This window comes from Bos grunniens, chromosome 7, assembly GCF_055505025.1.
Source record: "Bos grunniens cultivar Pamir isolate PY7600 chromosome 7, Bosgru_T2T1.0, whole genome shotgun sequence".
In the NCBI taxonomy this organism is placed as follows: domain Eukaryota; kingdom Metazoa; phylum Chordata; class Mammalia; order Artiodactyla; family Bovidae; genus Bos; species Bos grunniens.
In genome coordinates, this window is record NC_141171.1 from 86,313,282 (window position 1) to 86,330,135 (window position 16,854).

The 16,854-nt window shown below is 40.0% G+C and overlaps 1 protein-coding gene and 1 non-coding gene across 2 annotated transcripts; both read left to right on the top strand.

Annotated features, from left to right (window-relative positions):
* The first annotated feature begins 14,314 nt into the window (after positions 1-14,314).
* On the top strand, positions 14,315-16,482 carry COX7C (cytochrome c oxidase subunit 7C). The gene is made up of 3 exons (XM_086412940.1): positions 14,315-14,492; positions 15,333-15,461; positions 16,377-16,482. Exons 1-2 carry the CDS (start codon positions 14,418-14,420, stop codon positions 15,447-15,449), a joined length of 192 nt encoding a protein of 63 aa, XP_086269066.1. The 5' UTR covers positions 14,315-14,417; the 3' UTR covers positions 15,450-15,461; positions 16,377-16,482.
* LOC147369921 (small nucleolar RNA Z39) lies at positions 16,213-16,275 on the top strand. The gene has a single exon (XR_015168691.1). It is a non-coding gene; the product is annotated as a small nucleolar RNA Z39 (small nucleolar RNA).
* Positions 16,483-16,854: the final 372 nt, after the last annotated feature.

Consider the following 16,854-nt stretch of genomic DNA (forward strand, 5'->3'; position numbering starts at 1 on the left):
ATCTGCAGTGATTTTGGAGCCCAGAAAAATAAAGTCAGCCACTGTTTCCACTGTTTCCCCATCTATTTCCTATGAAGTGATGGGACCAGATGCCATGATCTTAGTTTTCTGAATGTTGAGCTTTAAGCCAACTTTTTCACTCTCCTCTTTCACTTGCATCAAGAGGCTTTTGAGTTCCTCTTCACTTTCTGCCATAAGGGTGATGTCATCTGCATATCTGAGGTTATTGATATTTCTCCCGGCAATCTTGATTCCAGCTTGTGCTTCTTCCAGCCCAGCATTTCTTATGATGTACTCTATATAGAAGTTAAAGAAGCAGGGTGACAATATACAGCCTTGACGTACTCCTTTTCCTATTTGGAACCAGTCTGTTGTTCCATGTCCAGTTCTAACTGTTGCTTCCTGATCTGCATACAGATTTCTCAAGAGGCAGGTCAGGTGGTCTGGTATTCCCATCTCTTTCAGAATTTTCCACAGTTGTTTGTGATCCACACAGTCAAAGGCTTTGGCATAGTCAATAAAGCAGAAAGATGTTTTTCTGAAACTCTCTTGCTTTTTCCATGATCCAGTGGATATTGGCAATTTGATCTCTGGTTCCTCTGCCTTTTCTTAAACCAGCTGGAACATCAGGAAGTTCACGGTTCACATATTGCTGAAGCCTGGCTTGGAGAATTTCGAGCATTACTTTACTAGCATGTGAGATGAGTGCAATTGTGCAGTAGTTTGAGCATTCTTTGGCATTGCCTTTCTTTGGGATTGGAATGAAAATGGACCTTTTCCAGTCCTGTGGCCACTGCTGAGTTTTCCAAATTTGCTGACGTATTGAGTGCAGCATTTTAATACAGCATCATCTTTTAGCATTTTCTGGGAGAAATGATTATAAATTTTCTGTATTTGTTTTCTTCAGCATTGCCAAATTTTCCTTTCATTATTTATAATCTTAACTGGCTCATTAATAAAATCACATACCCTTAGACTATGGTATCTAACATTATGTACTGCATTCATAAATAGAATCATTAGAAAAAAAAAACAGAAGCTAAAATCATAAAGTTTCTGCATGGATGCCTCAAATTTTTCTTTAAAGTTTATTTGTATAGTGATATGTTTGAAAGAGATAAAAATGATTTAATATTGCCAAGAAACAATAATATTTTATTAAAACTTAACCAAAATATATCATGTTTTCTTATATTTTCAAGTTGAACATATCTTTCTAGCCAACATAGAAAAACAAACTGTTGGATTGTTTAAAAATTATTATTGAAGATGCTAATTTCAAATACCTAAATAAAAAACAGTGTAAACTGCCTAATAACTACCATAACTTTATAACACTTACATTGTACAGAAACCATCTGAATATTTAAAATTTTGTCCACAACATTTTCTCCTGATTAAACAAAAACAGACACAAAGAGCTGTTCTCCTCCTCGTGTTGTGAAATTAACTATAGAAGTATTATTATTCCTTTTACTTGTGCTTCAGTTCTTGTTAATTTGGACAGTCTTCAAAGAATGTTAATGCTCCAGTATAATGTTAATGGTTTATGTATTTAAAACTTATTAAGTTTGGATCTCATAAAAGTCTTTTTATCTCAAAAAGAGAATGTAATTTCTGGAATCCTAGAAGGAACATGCAGAAAAGTCACAGAGTGATAGGAATGGAGGAGACTTCAGAAGCTGAAAGACAAACAGCAACATTTCTCTACCTAGAAGTTGAATTTAGTGTAGGTAGAGTTTTCATCCGGAGAAGGCAATGGCACCCCACTCCAGTACTCTCGCCTGGCAAATCCCATGGATGGAGGAGCCTGGTAGGCTGCAGTCCATGGGGTCGCTAAGAGTCAGACACGACTGAGTGACTTCACTTTCACTTTTCACTTTCATGCATTGGAGAAGGAAATGGCAACCCACTCCAGTGTTCTTGCCTGGAGAATCCCAGGGACGGGGGAGTCTGGTAGGTCTATGGGGTCGCACAGAGTCAGACATGACTGAAGCGACTTAGCAGCAGCAGCAGCAGAGTTTTCATCCACAACCAGGCGTGACCTTGAAATTAGAAGCTACAAAATCAGTGTAAAGTGTCTAACTTTCTTAGAGTAAAGCTGGAGGATTATTTTACTATCTTCCTTCTACTTGGACTAAGAGAAAACTAACCAGTTATTGTTTGCACTCAGATACCCACTTAAAATATCATCACTGTAAGACTAGGTAACCATGTGCACCAGTGAGGAAAAGAAGACTCAGTCTTGTGTCTAAATCCTCCTGTTTATAGTAATGAAAAACATGTTATGATTTTTTTCCCTCTATTAGTCTGAATGTTCTTTCCACCCTACCCCCATTAAGTGGTAAGTCCCTTGGAAAGAGAATAAAGAGTCAAAAACAATTCTCGGTTGGGATGACCTGGAAATGGAAACTATACCCATAAAAAAGAAAACTGAGAAGAAGAGTAGATTTGAGGTAGAGGATGGAGGTAAGCTAACATAGGGTTTTCCATGTGGCTCAGTGGTAAAGAATCTGCCTGCCAGTGCAGGAGACACGAGAGATGCAGGTTTAATCCCTGGGTCAGGAATCCCCTGGAGGATGAATATGACAACCCACTCCAGTATCCTAGCCTGGGAAATCCCATGGACAGAAGAGCCTGGCAGGCTACAGTTCATGGGGCTGCAAAGAGTCAGACATGACTGAGCATGCATGCATACGTGAATGTAACACATTCACTTTCTATGGTGCCATTATGATTTCAAGGGAGGGTTTATCATTAAAACTCTTTAATGATGGCAGCATTGAAGGAAATCAGATTAAGCACAGGAGATGGTCAATCCAGCACCTAAGAGGGAAAGGTACGAGGACTTTTTATCCTATTATATTTATCAAATCACCTTGTCAGACTTCTTTGGTCTTTATGATCCAGACTTTTGAATCTATCATCTTATTTTCTGGATATATTTAAAGTTGGCATCGTTAATCTTTAACACTTCTTTCTGTAATTTTTTGTGGAATTCCAATTTATTTAAAGTGGTAAAGTGATTTCAATTCTGAGTCTGTATATTTTCTACCAAATTTTCATAGTTTGTATAAAAGAAGGAGAGAAAGCAAAAAATCTTGTTCTAAACAATATTATGCACTTTTGGAAATGTTATCTTTTTTCATCTTGCTTGTTGTTCTAATCCCTTGCTGCTTCTGTATGTGAATACTCTCCTCCCTAGGTAATCATGCCTTTTAGAAAGGCCTAACATTGCGAATTTAAATAAAACTCTTACTTCTCTTAATATTTATCTAAGCCTTTGTCTCTAGTAGTATAAACAAAGGTTTCACTTTTCTTTTGAGAATGATAGGAAATGTACTGGAATTTTTTATTCCCCTGAAGTCAGATTTGTCTGCATCCTCAATACTTATGCAAGAGTGCTCTCAAAAGTAGATATAACACATCAGTCATTTTACTTCAGGTAGTAAAAATCTGTGTCCTGGGAAAATCATTTTTAATTTATCACCTGTTTCATCAACAATAAATTGCCATTAACCCTATCCTCTACCACCATTTCCTCCCCCTTAGGACAGGATTTCTACAACAGGAATGAAAAGTGAATGAAAAAACTAAAAACAATCTCAGCTTTTGAGTTTCTGAAGACTATAAAATTCCAGTTAACCTAGTTTGAGCAATAGGGATTTTGGATGTCACAAGTTTGGAAAACTCTGCAGTGGCCACAGGACTGGAAAAGGTCAGCTTTCATTCCAATCCCAAGGAAAAGCAGTCCCAAAGAATGTTCAAACTACCGCACAATTGTGCTCATTTCACATGCTACTAAGGTAATGATCAAAATCCTTCTAGCAAGGCTTCAGTAATATGTGAACCAGAAACTTTCAGATGTACAAGCTGGGTTTAGAAAAGGCAGAAGAACCAGAGATCAAATTGCCAACAACCATTGGATCATAGAGAAAGCAAGGGAATTCCAGAAAAACATCTACTTCTGCTTCATCGACTAAGCTAAAGTCTTTGACTGTATGGATCACAACAAACTGTGGAAAATTCTTAAAGAGATGGGAATACCAGACCACTTTACCTGCCTCCTGAGAAGCCTGTATGTGGGTAATCAAGAAGCAACATTTGGAACCAGACATGGAACAACCGACTGATTCCAACTGGGAAAGGAGTATATCAAGGCTGTATACTGTCACCCTGCTTATTTAAGATACTTGCAGAGTACATCATACAAAATGCCAGGCTGGATGAATCACAAGCTGGAATAAAGATTGCTGGAATAAATATAAACAACCTCAGATACACAGATGATACCACCCTTATGGCAGAAAGTGAAGAGGAACTAGAGTTTCTTGATGAGGGTGAAAAAGGAGAGTGAAAAAGCTAGCTTAAAACTCAACATTCAAAAACTAAGATCATGGCATCCGGTTCCATCACTTCACAGCAAATAGAAGGGGAAAAAGTGGAAACAGTGACAGATTTTATTTTCTTGGACTCCAAAATCACTGTGGACAGTGACTGCAGCCGTAAAATTAAAAGACACTTGTCCTTGAAAGAAAAACTATGACAAACCTAGAGAGTGTGTTAGACATCACTGTGGCAACAAAGGTCTGTATAGTCAAAGCTATGATGTTTAGAAATATCAATAACCTCAGATATGCAGATGACACCACCCTTATGGCAGAAAACGAAGAGGAAGTGAAGAGCCTCTTGATGAAAGTGAAAGAGGAGAGTGAAAAAGTTGGCTAAAAACTTAGCATTCATAAAACCAAGATCATGGTATCTAGTCACATCACTTCATGGCACATAGATAGGGAAACAATGGAAACAGTGACAGACTTTATTTTCTTGGGCTCCAAAATCACTGCAGATGGTGACTGAAGCCATGAAATTAACAGTCACTTATTCCTTGGAATAAAAGCTATGACCAACCTGCTAAGTCGCTTCAGTCGTGTCCAACTCTTTGCGACCCCAAAGACAGCAGCCCACCAGGCTCCCCCGTCCCTGGGATTCTCCAGGCAAGAACACTGGAGTGGGTTGCCATTTCCTTCTCCAATGCATGAAAGTGAAAAGTGAAAGGGAAGTTGCTCAGTCGTGTCCGACTCTTAGTGACCCCATGGACTGCCACCTACCAGGCTTCTCCATCCATGGGATTTTCTAGGCAAGAGTACTGGAGTGGGGTACCATTGCCTTCTCTGATGACCAACCTAGACAGCATATTAAAAAGCAGAGACAATACTTTGCCGACAAAGGTCTGTCTAGTCAAAGCTATGGTTTTTCCAGTAGTCATGTATGGATGTGAGAGTTGGACCATAAAGAAAGCTGAGCACTGAAGAATTGATGCTTTTGTACTGTGGTGCTGGAGAAGACTCTTGAGGGTCCTTTGGACTGCAAGGAGATCAAACCAATCAATACTAAAGAAAATTAGTCCTGAATATTCACTGGAAGGACTGATTTTGAAGCTGAGGCTCAAATACTTTGGCCATCTGATGTGAAGAGCTGACAACATTGGAAAAGACCTTGACCTGGGAAAAATCAAAGGCAGGAGGAGAAGGGGACAAAAGAGGATAAGATGGTTGGATGGCATCACTGACTCAATGGACATGAGTTTGAGCAAACTCCAGGAGTTGGTGATGGACAGGGAGGCCTGGTGTGCTGCAGTCCATGGGGTCACAGAATCAGACACAACTGAGTGACTGAAATGAACTGAACTGATGGTGTTTCTAGTAGTCATGTATGGATGTGAGAGTTCATCAATAAAGAAGGCTGAGCACTAAAGAATTAATGCTTTTGAACTGTGGTGCTAGAGAAGACTCTTGAGAGTCCCTTGGACAGCAAGGAAATCAAACCAGTCAATCCTAAAGAAAATCAACCCTGAGTATTCACTGGAATGACTGATGCTGAAGCTGAAACTCCAATACTTTGGCCTCCTGATGCGAAGAACTGACTCACTGGAAAAGACCTTGATCCTGGGAAAGATTGAAGGCAAAAGGAGAAGAGGACAGCAGAGGATGAGATGGTTAGATAGTATCACCAACTCAATGGACATGAATTTGAACAAACTCCAGGAGATAGCAAAGGATACACCAGGGAAGACTGGCATCCTGCAGTCTGTGGGGTCTCAATGAGTCAAACAGGACTTAGTGACTGAACAACTAAAGGTAGAACTAAGAATAGGTTCACAGAGAACGCAGGTTCATACAACAGGAATAAAACAAAAGCAAGCATTAATACCACTTTCTATCTGCCCTGGATTCAGTGTGGAACTGAAGGGAGGATCAACATAAGCTTATAAACGTTCAACAGTATAGACAGTTGAGGGCACACAATGATGGCAGAGATGAGAGGGGTTTTCCTGGTAACCGACAGTTTCCTGGTAATTGATGAGCCTACCTGACGTCAGTTCCCTCTTATAAATGGTAGCCTCCTTCTCCCCCTGGGTACTGAGAGTAGTGACATTGCTGTCCTGTCCTTCCTGCTATCTGCTGGCTGCCTCCTGCAGTGGGAGTGTCGCTCCAGGATCTTTTGTTGAGAATGCCTAAGATCCCCTATCCAAAAAACTGTCGATGTCTCTGTCTCTATCTCTGGGCTCTTTTTCGTTTGTTTGTTTGTTTGTTTCAAGACTGGGCAGTTACAAGGCTTGTAGGCTTGAGGGGTACAGCTTGATGGTGGTGGTTTAGTCACGAAGTCGTGTCCAACTACTCTTGGGACCTCAGGGACTGTAGCCTGCCAGGCTCCTCTGTCCATGGGATTCCCCAGGCAAGAATACTGGAGTGGGCTTCCATTTCCTTCTCCAGGGGATCTTCCCAACCCAGGAACCAAACCCAGGTCTCCTGCATTGCAGGTAGGTTGTTTACCAACTGAGCTACAAGGGAAGCCCCAAGTGAAAGTGAAAGTCACTCAGTCTTACCTGACTCTTTTCGATACCATGAACTATACATTCCATGGAATTCTCCAGGCCAGAATACTGGAGTGGGTATCCTTTCCCTCCTCCAGGTAATCTTCCCAACCCAGGGATTGAACCCAGGTCTCCAGTATTGCTGGCTGATTCTTTACCAACTGAGTCTGTTGTCTGCCTCCTGCAGTGGGAGTGTTGCTCCAGGATCCTTTGTTGAGAACTCCTAAGATCCCCTATCCGATAAACTGTTGATGTCTCTGTCTATCGCTGGGCTCTGCTTTTTTTTTTTTTTTGGCTTTGAGGCTGGACAGTAACATGGCTTGCAGCCTTGAGGAGTACAGTTTAAGAGCCTTTTAACAACCCTATATAGTAAAGAGTCAGACACGACTGAGCGACTAAACTAAACTGAACTGATATAATAAGTAACATTACTGTCCCTGTTTGAAAGATGAGGAAGGAACTTGCAACTTGCCAAAACTAAACAGTCAGGGTAGATCTTTCATTTGAGCCCATGTCACTCTGATTCCAGGTACGTATATTGCCTGAAGTGTGCAAATCTGGCGTAACATGTAGAATAGGAAGTTACAAGATTATGAACATCTGCAGCACTGTAGCAAAGCCCCAAGGTAATATATAACCACAGGATGTTGAATTCTTACAGAGGTACTCCATAAGATTCCAGCAAGAAATGAGAAGGTCTCTGCAGAGGAGATGCTGTATTCAACCAAACCATTTCCAATTTCCTCTCATACACACAGAAGTCTGTATATCATTTAACTGGGTTTGGATAATGGTGGTAAGCATGTGATTGGTTTTGATAATAGAATATAGGCACAAGTAATGCATGCCACCTACTTACCTGGCCCTTGTGTGAGTCTCTACCTTCATAGCACAGCGGCAGGCAGGGTCAATCCAGAAGGCTAAGACCCAAGAAGATGATGACACTAGGATTACCAAATGGAAGACTGCAAGCCAAACATCTGATCCAGATTGTGACATAAGTAAGAAATTAATCTTCATTGTGTTAAGCCATTACAATTTGGGGCTCATTTGTTACATTCAGTTCAGTTCAGTCGCTCAGTCATGTCCGACTCTTTGCAACCCCATGAATCACAGCACACCAGGCCTCCCTGTCCATCACCATCTCCCGGAGTTCACTCAAACTCACGTCCATAGAGTCGGTGATGCCATCCAGCCATCTCATCCTCTGTCGTCCCCTTCTCCTCCTGCCCCCAATCCCTCCCAGCATCAGAGTCTTTTCCAATGAGTCAACTCTTCGCATGAGGCGGCCAAAGTACTGGAGTTTCAGCTTCAGCATCATTCCTAGCTAGCTCTAATTGTCTTACCTAGCCCAAGTTCTATAAAGCAAAGAGCAAAATCAATAAAGTAACACTACAACAACTTTCTCTGTAAGGAGAATTCATGATTTATTAGCTTATTTACATGTGCTAATACTGTTCCAGAAAGCATTTGAGGTATAGAACAAAGACACGTACTATAGAGTATGATAAAATAAAATTGGATAGAAAAGTGAAGCAAAGCTAAATAAATTAAGAAGAGAAGATGGAGCTAAGAGTAAAGTACACAAAATACTTTCACAGTCTCCCCGGAAGGTAGGTCACACATTTGGCTCTAAGCTCTCTGCTAAGTCACTTCAGTTGTGTCCAACCCTGTGCGACCCCACTGACCGCAGCCCGCCAGGCTCCCCTGTCCCTGGGATTCTCCAGGCAAGAACACTGGAGTGAGTTGCCATTTCCTTCTCCAATGCATGAAAGTGAAAAGTGAAAGTGAAGTCGCTCAGTAGTGTCCGACTCTTAGTGACCCCATGGACTGCAGCCCACCAGGCTCCTCGGTCCATGGGGTTTTCCAGGCAAGAGTACTGGAGTGGGATGCCATTGCCTTCTCCCTAAGATCTCTAGGAATCACTACATGGCAAAAAAGTTGCAATAAAGTTTGTTATTCTCAGCATTCATAAGGAAAAAGCAAATCAGCTACTCAGAAGAAGCATGTTTATTTTAGTTCTAAGACCAGAGAGAAATTTCTCCTATGGGTCCTCATAAAAATGACACCATGAAATACATTGAAACATACCCTCAGAGGGAAAACAAAATCCTCACAGTAAACACAGCAACGAGTTTCATAAGTCTGTTGTTTAAAAAAAAAAATCCCTTAGTACAAACTGGTAAGAAGATGCTGAATCCAATTTAGGACAAAGATAGAGTTTTTAATGCTGTTAGTGAGGGTATAGATTATCTGAGAGATGTGAAGAGAACTGGGAAATTAAACTTAATCCGCTTTGTATAATTTTATAATTAGTTGAAATATTTAAAGGAATATTGTGAGTTCACTAATAATTTACTCAAAGTGCATAAATGTTATCTCAAGAAAATCCTATTTCTCTTAATTATAAGCCCAAACTGAAAAGCCAGATACAAAAGCTATTATAGCATAAACAAACACATCTTTCTGGACTGTATTAACAATGTCATTGCCAGTCCATTGTCTAGAGGAACAAAGTGCCTTTGATTGGAACCCTGAAATCTCACCTGAATCTGGTAGACATATACCAGCACTTCATATGCATTGATCAGCAAGAAAAGAGCTTGGTTATAGACCAAGATTTCCAGACAGTCCTTACGTGCACAGTTCTTTACAAAACAAAACAACATAAGTATTGCAGCAAAGTTGATTTATTTTCAAATATCTCCTATGTTTTACTTCTATCAAAAAAGGATTTTTTAGGATGATGCATTGAATTCATTTTCAATATTCCCTTCCTCATTTAAATTATGTGTTTCCCTAAAATAAATGGATGAAACTATTTAATTATTCAGTATTACAGTTATAGACACAAGCAGGAGATGCCATAGTGAATTTAAAGAAACCTGGCCAAAGCAATACAAGATATCATTGTAAGTTAAGTCAAGAAGGAGATGGCCCATAAACATAAATACAATCAGTGATTTTCACATTGAGAAATGTTAATTTCTGTGTTCACCTTGTAAAAATGTATCTAACTATACTTAGCAATTCTCAGTGACAATTAAACTACAAATTAGTCTTCAAAAAGTGAATTGTTCTTAAACTTTCATTGAGATTAAGCAATAAATTTGGAATGAAAAACATGATATGCTTTTAGGGAAAAATTAGTATTTAAAAGTAAAATGAGTAAAATACACAACTTTGTCATAGCATTTTATTTTATTTTATTTTTTGCAGAAATTTTTCTTACAGTTGGTCATCACTAAATCATTCAGAAGACTGGCAGAATATTCTCCAACTGTAAATGCCTCAGTGGAATCACATTTTATTCTTTCCTAAAACCAGGGTTTTTTTCTTTTCTTTTCTTTCTACAAATGTAAAAATTTTTAAAGGCTAGCACAATATTCTGATTTTAGTTCTACAGTAGCATGAATTTCTAAAAACTTGAAAACAAAAAAACTTGTTAACTTGAGTTTTAAATGTAGAACAGAAACATAAACTTTTTCAGTAAACAATTTATTTTTGAATTCTAACCTAGTTCCTAAAAATCTAATGTAGTAGCTGTTGAGAGACATGACACATACTGCTCTTTAATTTCTAGATGTATTGTTCTATATAGTGCAATTTCAGTCTCCAAAGATTCATGTGGGTCTAGAAAGTGCATTGCTCACTCTATGATATACACCCTATTCACTATTAAAATAATTGGATTTTATTTTTAAAATACAACCTGGGAGTAAACCCCGTGTCCCTAAAGATCTTTTCTGTTTTGTTCGAATCCATGAAATGTCTCATTTCTCTTGAAATTCATTTTATAGCAAAAGAGTATTATATGGAGTCAAAAGGTTCTCAAGGATAATATGCATTTTCCTTGCCAGTCACTATGACTGAATTTAGAATGTTAGGTTATGTGTATAAGAAATTATGCATGGTACCTGTTCCAGATCTCTACTCCTTTATAATAAACTATCCCAAAATTTAACATCTTAAAACAATTTATTATTTTCTTTTTTATGTCTGGAGGCTGATAGGTTCAGCTGAGCAGTTGTTGTTCCAGTTATTTACTGTTGCATAACAAACTACTCCAAACTTACTGGCTTGAAAGAATGACCATCTAATTATGTCTCACAAATCTGTAGATCACCATTTGGGGCAAGGCTAACCTGGGCATCTCTTCTCCACACAGCACTGCCTGGGGTCCTTCAGTGTTATTCAGCTAGCAGCTGGACTGGACTGGGCTGGAGAATCCAAGATACCTTTACTCACATCCTTGACATCTAAGCTGATGCCCCACTTTTTTTCCAATGAATTCTTGAGTACTCTCCAGGGGGCCTCTCCAACAGAGTAATCAAACTTCTTAACATGAACTTCAGAGTTGCTACGGGAAACCTTCCAAAGACAGGAAAGGAAGCTGCCAATTCTAACACAGCATCACTTATACCAAATTTTCCTGGTCAAAAAAGTCACACAGAGTCTATCCAGATTCAGGGAGAAAAGGAATATCCCCCTCCCCTCCCATGTCATGATAAAATGAGTTCACAGAACCCATGAGGGGCAGATAATTTCAAAGCCATATACTAGAATTTCTCCTGTAGTTGCCTTTGGAGTTAACTGACAGATACACAGAGGAGAATCAATTAATATGAATTAGAAGTAACAATGAACCAAATATACAGGAGGTATTATGTACATTAGAATGAAAAAGAGAATTCAGAAAACCTTAACTATTAACTGTGAAAACATTTCCCAGTTATAGTTAAATCAGAATCCTTTAATACATAAAGACACTGATGCGGACTTTTAAAAAAAAACGAATATCATATAGTCTCTGTCAATAAGGAGAAAACACCAGTTATGTTCTACATGTATCTCTACTCAGTTACAAGCTCCTTGTAGAAATAAAATTTCTTCACTTTATGTTTTTTGTGTTTTGATAGAAGTGAAACATGGCTTTTCTCTTTTAAAAGCTAAAGGAAGATTAAAGCATGCACTTTATATCCATTTTTCAAAGACTTAAATCTTAATCAACTTTGTTTACTGATGCTGCATAAATGAGTCATCTGTGCACTCTGCCACAGAGGAATAACATAAAACGTAGGTTAGCACGGACTTCCCTGGTGGCTCAGATGGTGGCTCATTGTCTTGCTTACAATGCAGGAGACCTGGGTTCAATCCCTGGGTCAGGAAGATACTCTGGAGAAGGAAATGGCAACCCACTCCAGTACTCTTGCCTGGAAAATCCCATGGATGGAGGAGCCTGGTAGGCTACAGTCCATGGGGTCCCAAAAAGTCAGACAGGACTGAGCGACTTCACTTTCTTTCACCTTCTTTCTTTAGGTTAGCAGGGCCCTTCACAATTTAACCTAATGCTGCTTTCCTGGCCTCATTTATCACCAATTTCTTCCCAATACGCACTGATCAAAGACTAACAGCAGTGAGTTAGTGAGTGTCTCTCAGTGTGTGTCCGACTCTTTGTGACCCCATGGACTATACAGTCCATGGAATTCTCCAGGTAGGAATACTGAGAAGGCAATGGCACCCCACTCCAGTACTCTTGCCTGGAAAACCCCATGGACGGAGGAGCCTGGTGGGCTGCAGTCCACGGGGTTGCTAAGAGTCAGACATGACTGAGCGACTTCACTTTCACTTTTCACTTTCATACATTGGAGAAGGAAATGGCAACCCACTCCAGTGTTCTTGCCTGGAGAATCCCAGAGACGGTGGAGCCTGGTGGGCTGCCGTCTATGGGGTCACACAGATTCGGACATGACTGAAGCCACTCAGCAGCAGCAGCAGCAGGAATACTGAAGTGAGTTCAGTTCAGTTGCTCAGTCCCATCGTGTCGGACTGTTTGCAACCTCATGGACTGCAGCACGTCAGACTTCCCTGTCCATCACCAACTCCCAGAGTTTGTTCAGACTCATGCCCATTGAGTCAGTAATGCCATCCAACCATCTCATTCTCTCTCGTCCCCTTCTCCTCCCACCTTCAATCTTTCCCAGCATCAGGATCTTTTCCAATGAGTCAGTTCTTTCCATCTGGTGACCAAAGTATTGGACCTTCAGCTTCAGCATCAGTCCCTCCAATGAATATTCAAGATTGATTTCTTTTAGGATTGACTGGTTGGATCTCCTTGTAGTCCAAGGGACTCTCAAGAGTCTTCTCCAGCACCACAGTTTCAAAAGGATTAATTCTTCGGCGCTCAGCTTTATGGTCCAACTCTCACATCCATACAAGAATACTGGAAAAATCATAGCTTTGGCTAGACAGACCTTTGTCAGCACTGAAGTGTATAGCCATTCCCTTCTATAAATGAATTCACTCTATAAATGAATAAGTTGGGTTTATTATTGGTTGCAGTAAGGAAGATCAAATACATACAGGAACCCTCAGGATCTCAATAAGGTGTTAGAATTTACAGGATTTAGGCTTGTTTCCAGTGACTTTTACTACCTTAACTAAATCTTACCTAGGAGGAAGAAAGACTAGTTTATGATTAACATTGTGATTGACAAAGAAGCAGAAATCATATTGATGAGATATGGTGATGCTTGGTCATTTTCATGATTTGAACAATGTTCATGTTTTGTCTATGTTCATATATAATAGAGTGATCTTATGTTCTTGAGCCATCACTGAGAAGAGTCACTATGATGCACATGTCCTCTTAAATTGTTTAGTTTCAGCAGAAGAGCACCAGTTCCTAGTCCAAGCTGGCCGGGATCACAGGCTGTTTTCTCTTCTGCACTCCCAACATGCCACACTAATGCTGGCCTTGAGTTCTCTCTGCCCCCTTTCCCTATTTCTGTTGCATTTAGTTCTCTATACTTCCAAGGGGGGGCTTCCCATGTGGCCTAGACAGTAAAGCATCTGCTTGAAATCCTGGAGACCCAGGTTCGATCCCTGGGATGGGAAGATCCCCTGGAGAAGGGAATGGCAATCCACTCCAGTATTCTTGCCTGGAGAATTCCACGGACAGAGGAGTCTGGGGGGAAGTCCGACAGGACTGAGCAACTACGCTTACTTCCAATAACCCTTTCCTTGGCATATCAACTCAGTTTTCTCTCTGAAATCCTTTGCACTGCATATTATTCGATTATTTGTTGTTACGCTTTCTTCACACATCTCAGAGCGACATAGTAGTGCAAATTAGAAACACATAGCATATAGTCACAAAAAAAGAAAAGGGAGAGGTTTATTTTCCTTTTCCATAAACTAGAACATACGTAAACTGCTTCATTAACTTCAGTAAAATCGTTTTAGAAACAAGCCTAAAGCACTCAGATCTAGAAGAATCACTGCGAGAATCTGCTGCCAGACTACGTTTCCCACAATCCTTCAGGGCCGACAATGCGCCACGGTGCTCTAAACTACAATTCCCACAATCCTCAGAGCGCCGTTTTCTCGCGTTTGCCGATAACTGTGCCTCATTTCCCATCTTCCCTTTCGATCCTTGCAGTTAGAGGAGCAAGGTCGTGAGGCAAGGAGCGGTAGGTTTGCAGCCGCCATTTCTTCCGCCTCCGGTCTCTGGATCTTTTGTAGAGCGTCCAACAGCGCTATGTTGGGACAGAGCATCCGGAGGTTCACAACCTCAGTGGTTCGTCGGAGCCACTATGAGGAGGGTCCAGGGAAGGTTAGTATGGAAGGGGCCTGCTTCGTTGGGTAGGGGGCACTTGGCCGCGACTGACTGAACTTCGAGGCCTACTATGCGCCGTGAAGAGAGAAGTGAGAAGCCAGGGTTTTGAACTTGGACGTCGACTAACATTCCGCTTCCCCCAGGAACCCGGGAGAAAGTTCAGGAGTGTGACTGCGCGCTCTAGTCGTGAATAGGCTTCAGTAAATGAAGCCAGAGGCCTTATCTCGCTCTAGCGCTCCCCCCATTTCCCCTGCGCGCCCCACCCTGCCCTTCAAAACTCGGGGGACCTTAGAACCTCTGACTGCAGGTATTGTGGCTTAAAACCTAGCTAAAGGTCACCGGCTTCGAAGTGAAGGTTATTGAAAACTCGGGGTTGTGAGGGTCTATGATGTGGGGCTAGTGTTTCTAAACGAATTGACGAAATTAGAAGTATTAACCATCCTTGAGGTTGGTTTTAGCTTTAATTATAAATAGCTTCAAGCGGGTAGTTAGTTGTAACAGCCTCCTGGGGTTCCCTGAGGCCTAGAAAGGGTGTAGAGGGATAGAGTCGAAGAGGAAAGCCAGGAATTTGTTTACCATCTAGTGTTTGCGGTGAAGGTCATATGATTTTAAAGATGTTTAAAAGTGCTATGATTAAGTTGCCCAGTATTCCATACATAGCAATGGTGGACCAGGATTTTTATCCAAGCAGTCTTGTTCCAGAGCTCAGGTATTTGACCAGGCATATATATCCTGATTATATAAAAATTAGCATTTCCTCTGTACTTATTTTTAATCTGTAAAATCAGATGGTTTGAAGTTCAGTATTTGTTGTTTGTTCTCTTTTGTTCCCGACAGAATATACCATTTTCAGTGGAAAACAAGTGGAGATTACTAGCTATGATGACTTTGTTCTTTGGGTCTGGATTTGCTGCACCTTTCTTTATAGTAAGACACCAACTGCTGAAAAAGTAATCCATGAGACAGGTAAATTTATGGACTTACAACCTTTGCAGAAGTTTCTCCTTTATTCCTTTCTTCCCTTACCACCCACCCCCTCAAAATCACAAATAACTGAAGTTAAGCGGGCATGTGACATTGGTGGGAGACAGGTTGAACCTATAGACAAACATATCTTTGCCTGAAAGCCAGTGTTTATTGAATGCTGCTGTTTATTAAGCACACCTGATACATAGGCTCAGATTGCTTCCCAGGCAAAACTGTGAGGTATTAACCTGCTTTGAGACAAAAAAAAAAAAGTCAACTTGCATAGTATTCCATAGCTAGCAGTGGTGGACCAGGAATTCTATCCAGGCAGTCTTGTTCCAGAGCTGAGGTTCTTGACCAGGAAAAGTTCTAGTAAACTCATTAATGTTCATCTGTCTTGAGGGTGGTATATGTTGGTATATACATGAAGGAATCATGTGTGCTGCAAGATTAGTAGAGTCCCTGAATAAGAAGGAAATGGCAAACCACTCCAGTATTCTTGCCTGGAAAATCCCATTGACAGAAGAGCCTGGTGGGCTATATTCCTCAGGATCTCAAGAGTCAGACCCGACTTAGCAACTAAAGCACCACTGAGTGAGAAAATTAATATTGTAATTAGAATTTTCATCAAAAACAACACTATAAGAGGCTCTGCGGGTTGGTTGGAATAAATTCCAAAATATAGTTTAGAAAAGAAGGACTACACTTGTCTTAGTTTAGAAGGGAAATGATTTATCTAAGCCATTACTTGATGCATATGATGAAGCAAATCAGTATGAGTAAAATCATGATACTGTAAACGCTTTCTGATGCACCAGTCATAAATTGAAGGGCAGACAATACATTAATGAAACTGCATGATTTCTATTAAATTTGAGTTTAAATGTCATTAATTTTTTGTGTTTTTATTCACAGATAGGAAGAGGAGCATATTAAGAGGTGCAGTCTCTTAAAAGGATCAATCCCTTGAATTCAGCATCCTAGATATGTTTGTAAATAAACTTACAGCATAAATCCTTAATGCCTCTTCTCTGAAATATGGAACATGGTAATTGAACATGTGCTTACATTTTGTTTGGGTAATATTGCATTATTAGTTTCTTAATTAAATATGTATTTGATTTAGCTTGTTTCTTGGTCTTAAAGTCTGAATTTTTTTTTTTTTTATTCATTGGTCAAGAATTTGTTGGCAATTCATTATAAAAGAGAAGTGCAGACTGACTTATCCTGTGATTTTTATTTTAAAGGGAGGAAAAAAGATGTCTTTTTAGTCTTTATTTATTTATTTTTTTTTTCACTTTGAAGGAGTAAATTCATTTTTCTCCATGAGTGATAATTAGTTAAACATTAGGAAAATCAGTAGTGTATGGAGATTTTAAGTTCAAGAGCTTCA

Excerpts from the sequence above, each read along its gene's own strand:
- COX7C (XM_086412940.1), top strand. The coding sequence starts at position 14,418 with ATGTTGGGACAGAGCATCCGGAGGTTCACAACCTCAGTGGTTCGTCGG. Across the intron at positions 14,493-15,332 it reads ATGAGGAGGGTCCAGGGAAG|AATATACCATTTTCAGTGGA; the intron begins GTTAGTATGGAA and ends TGTTCCCGACAG.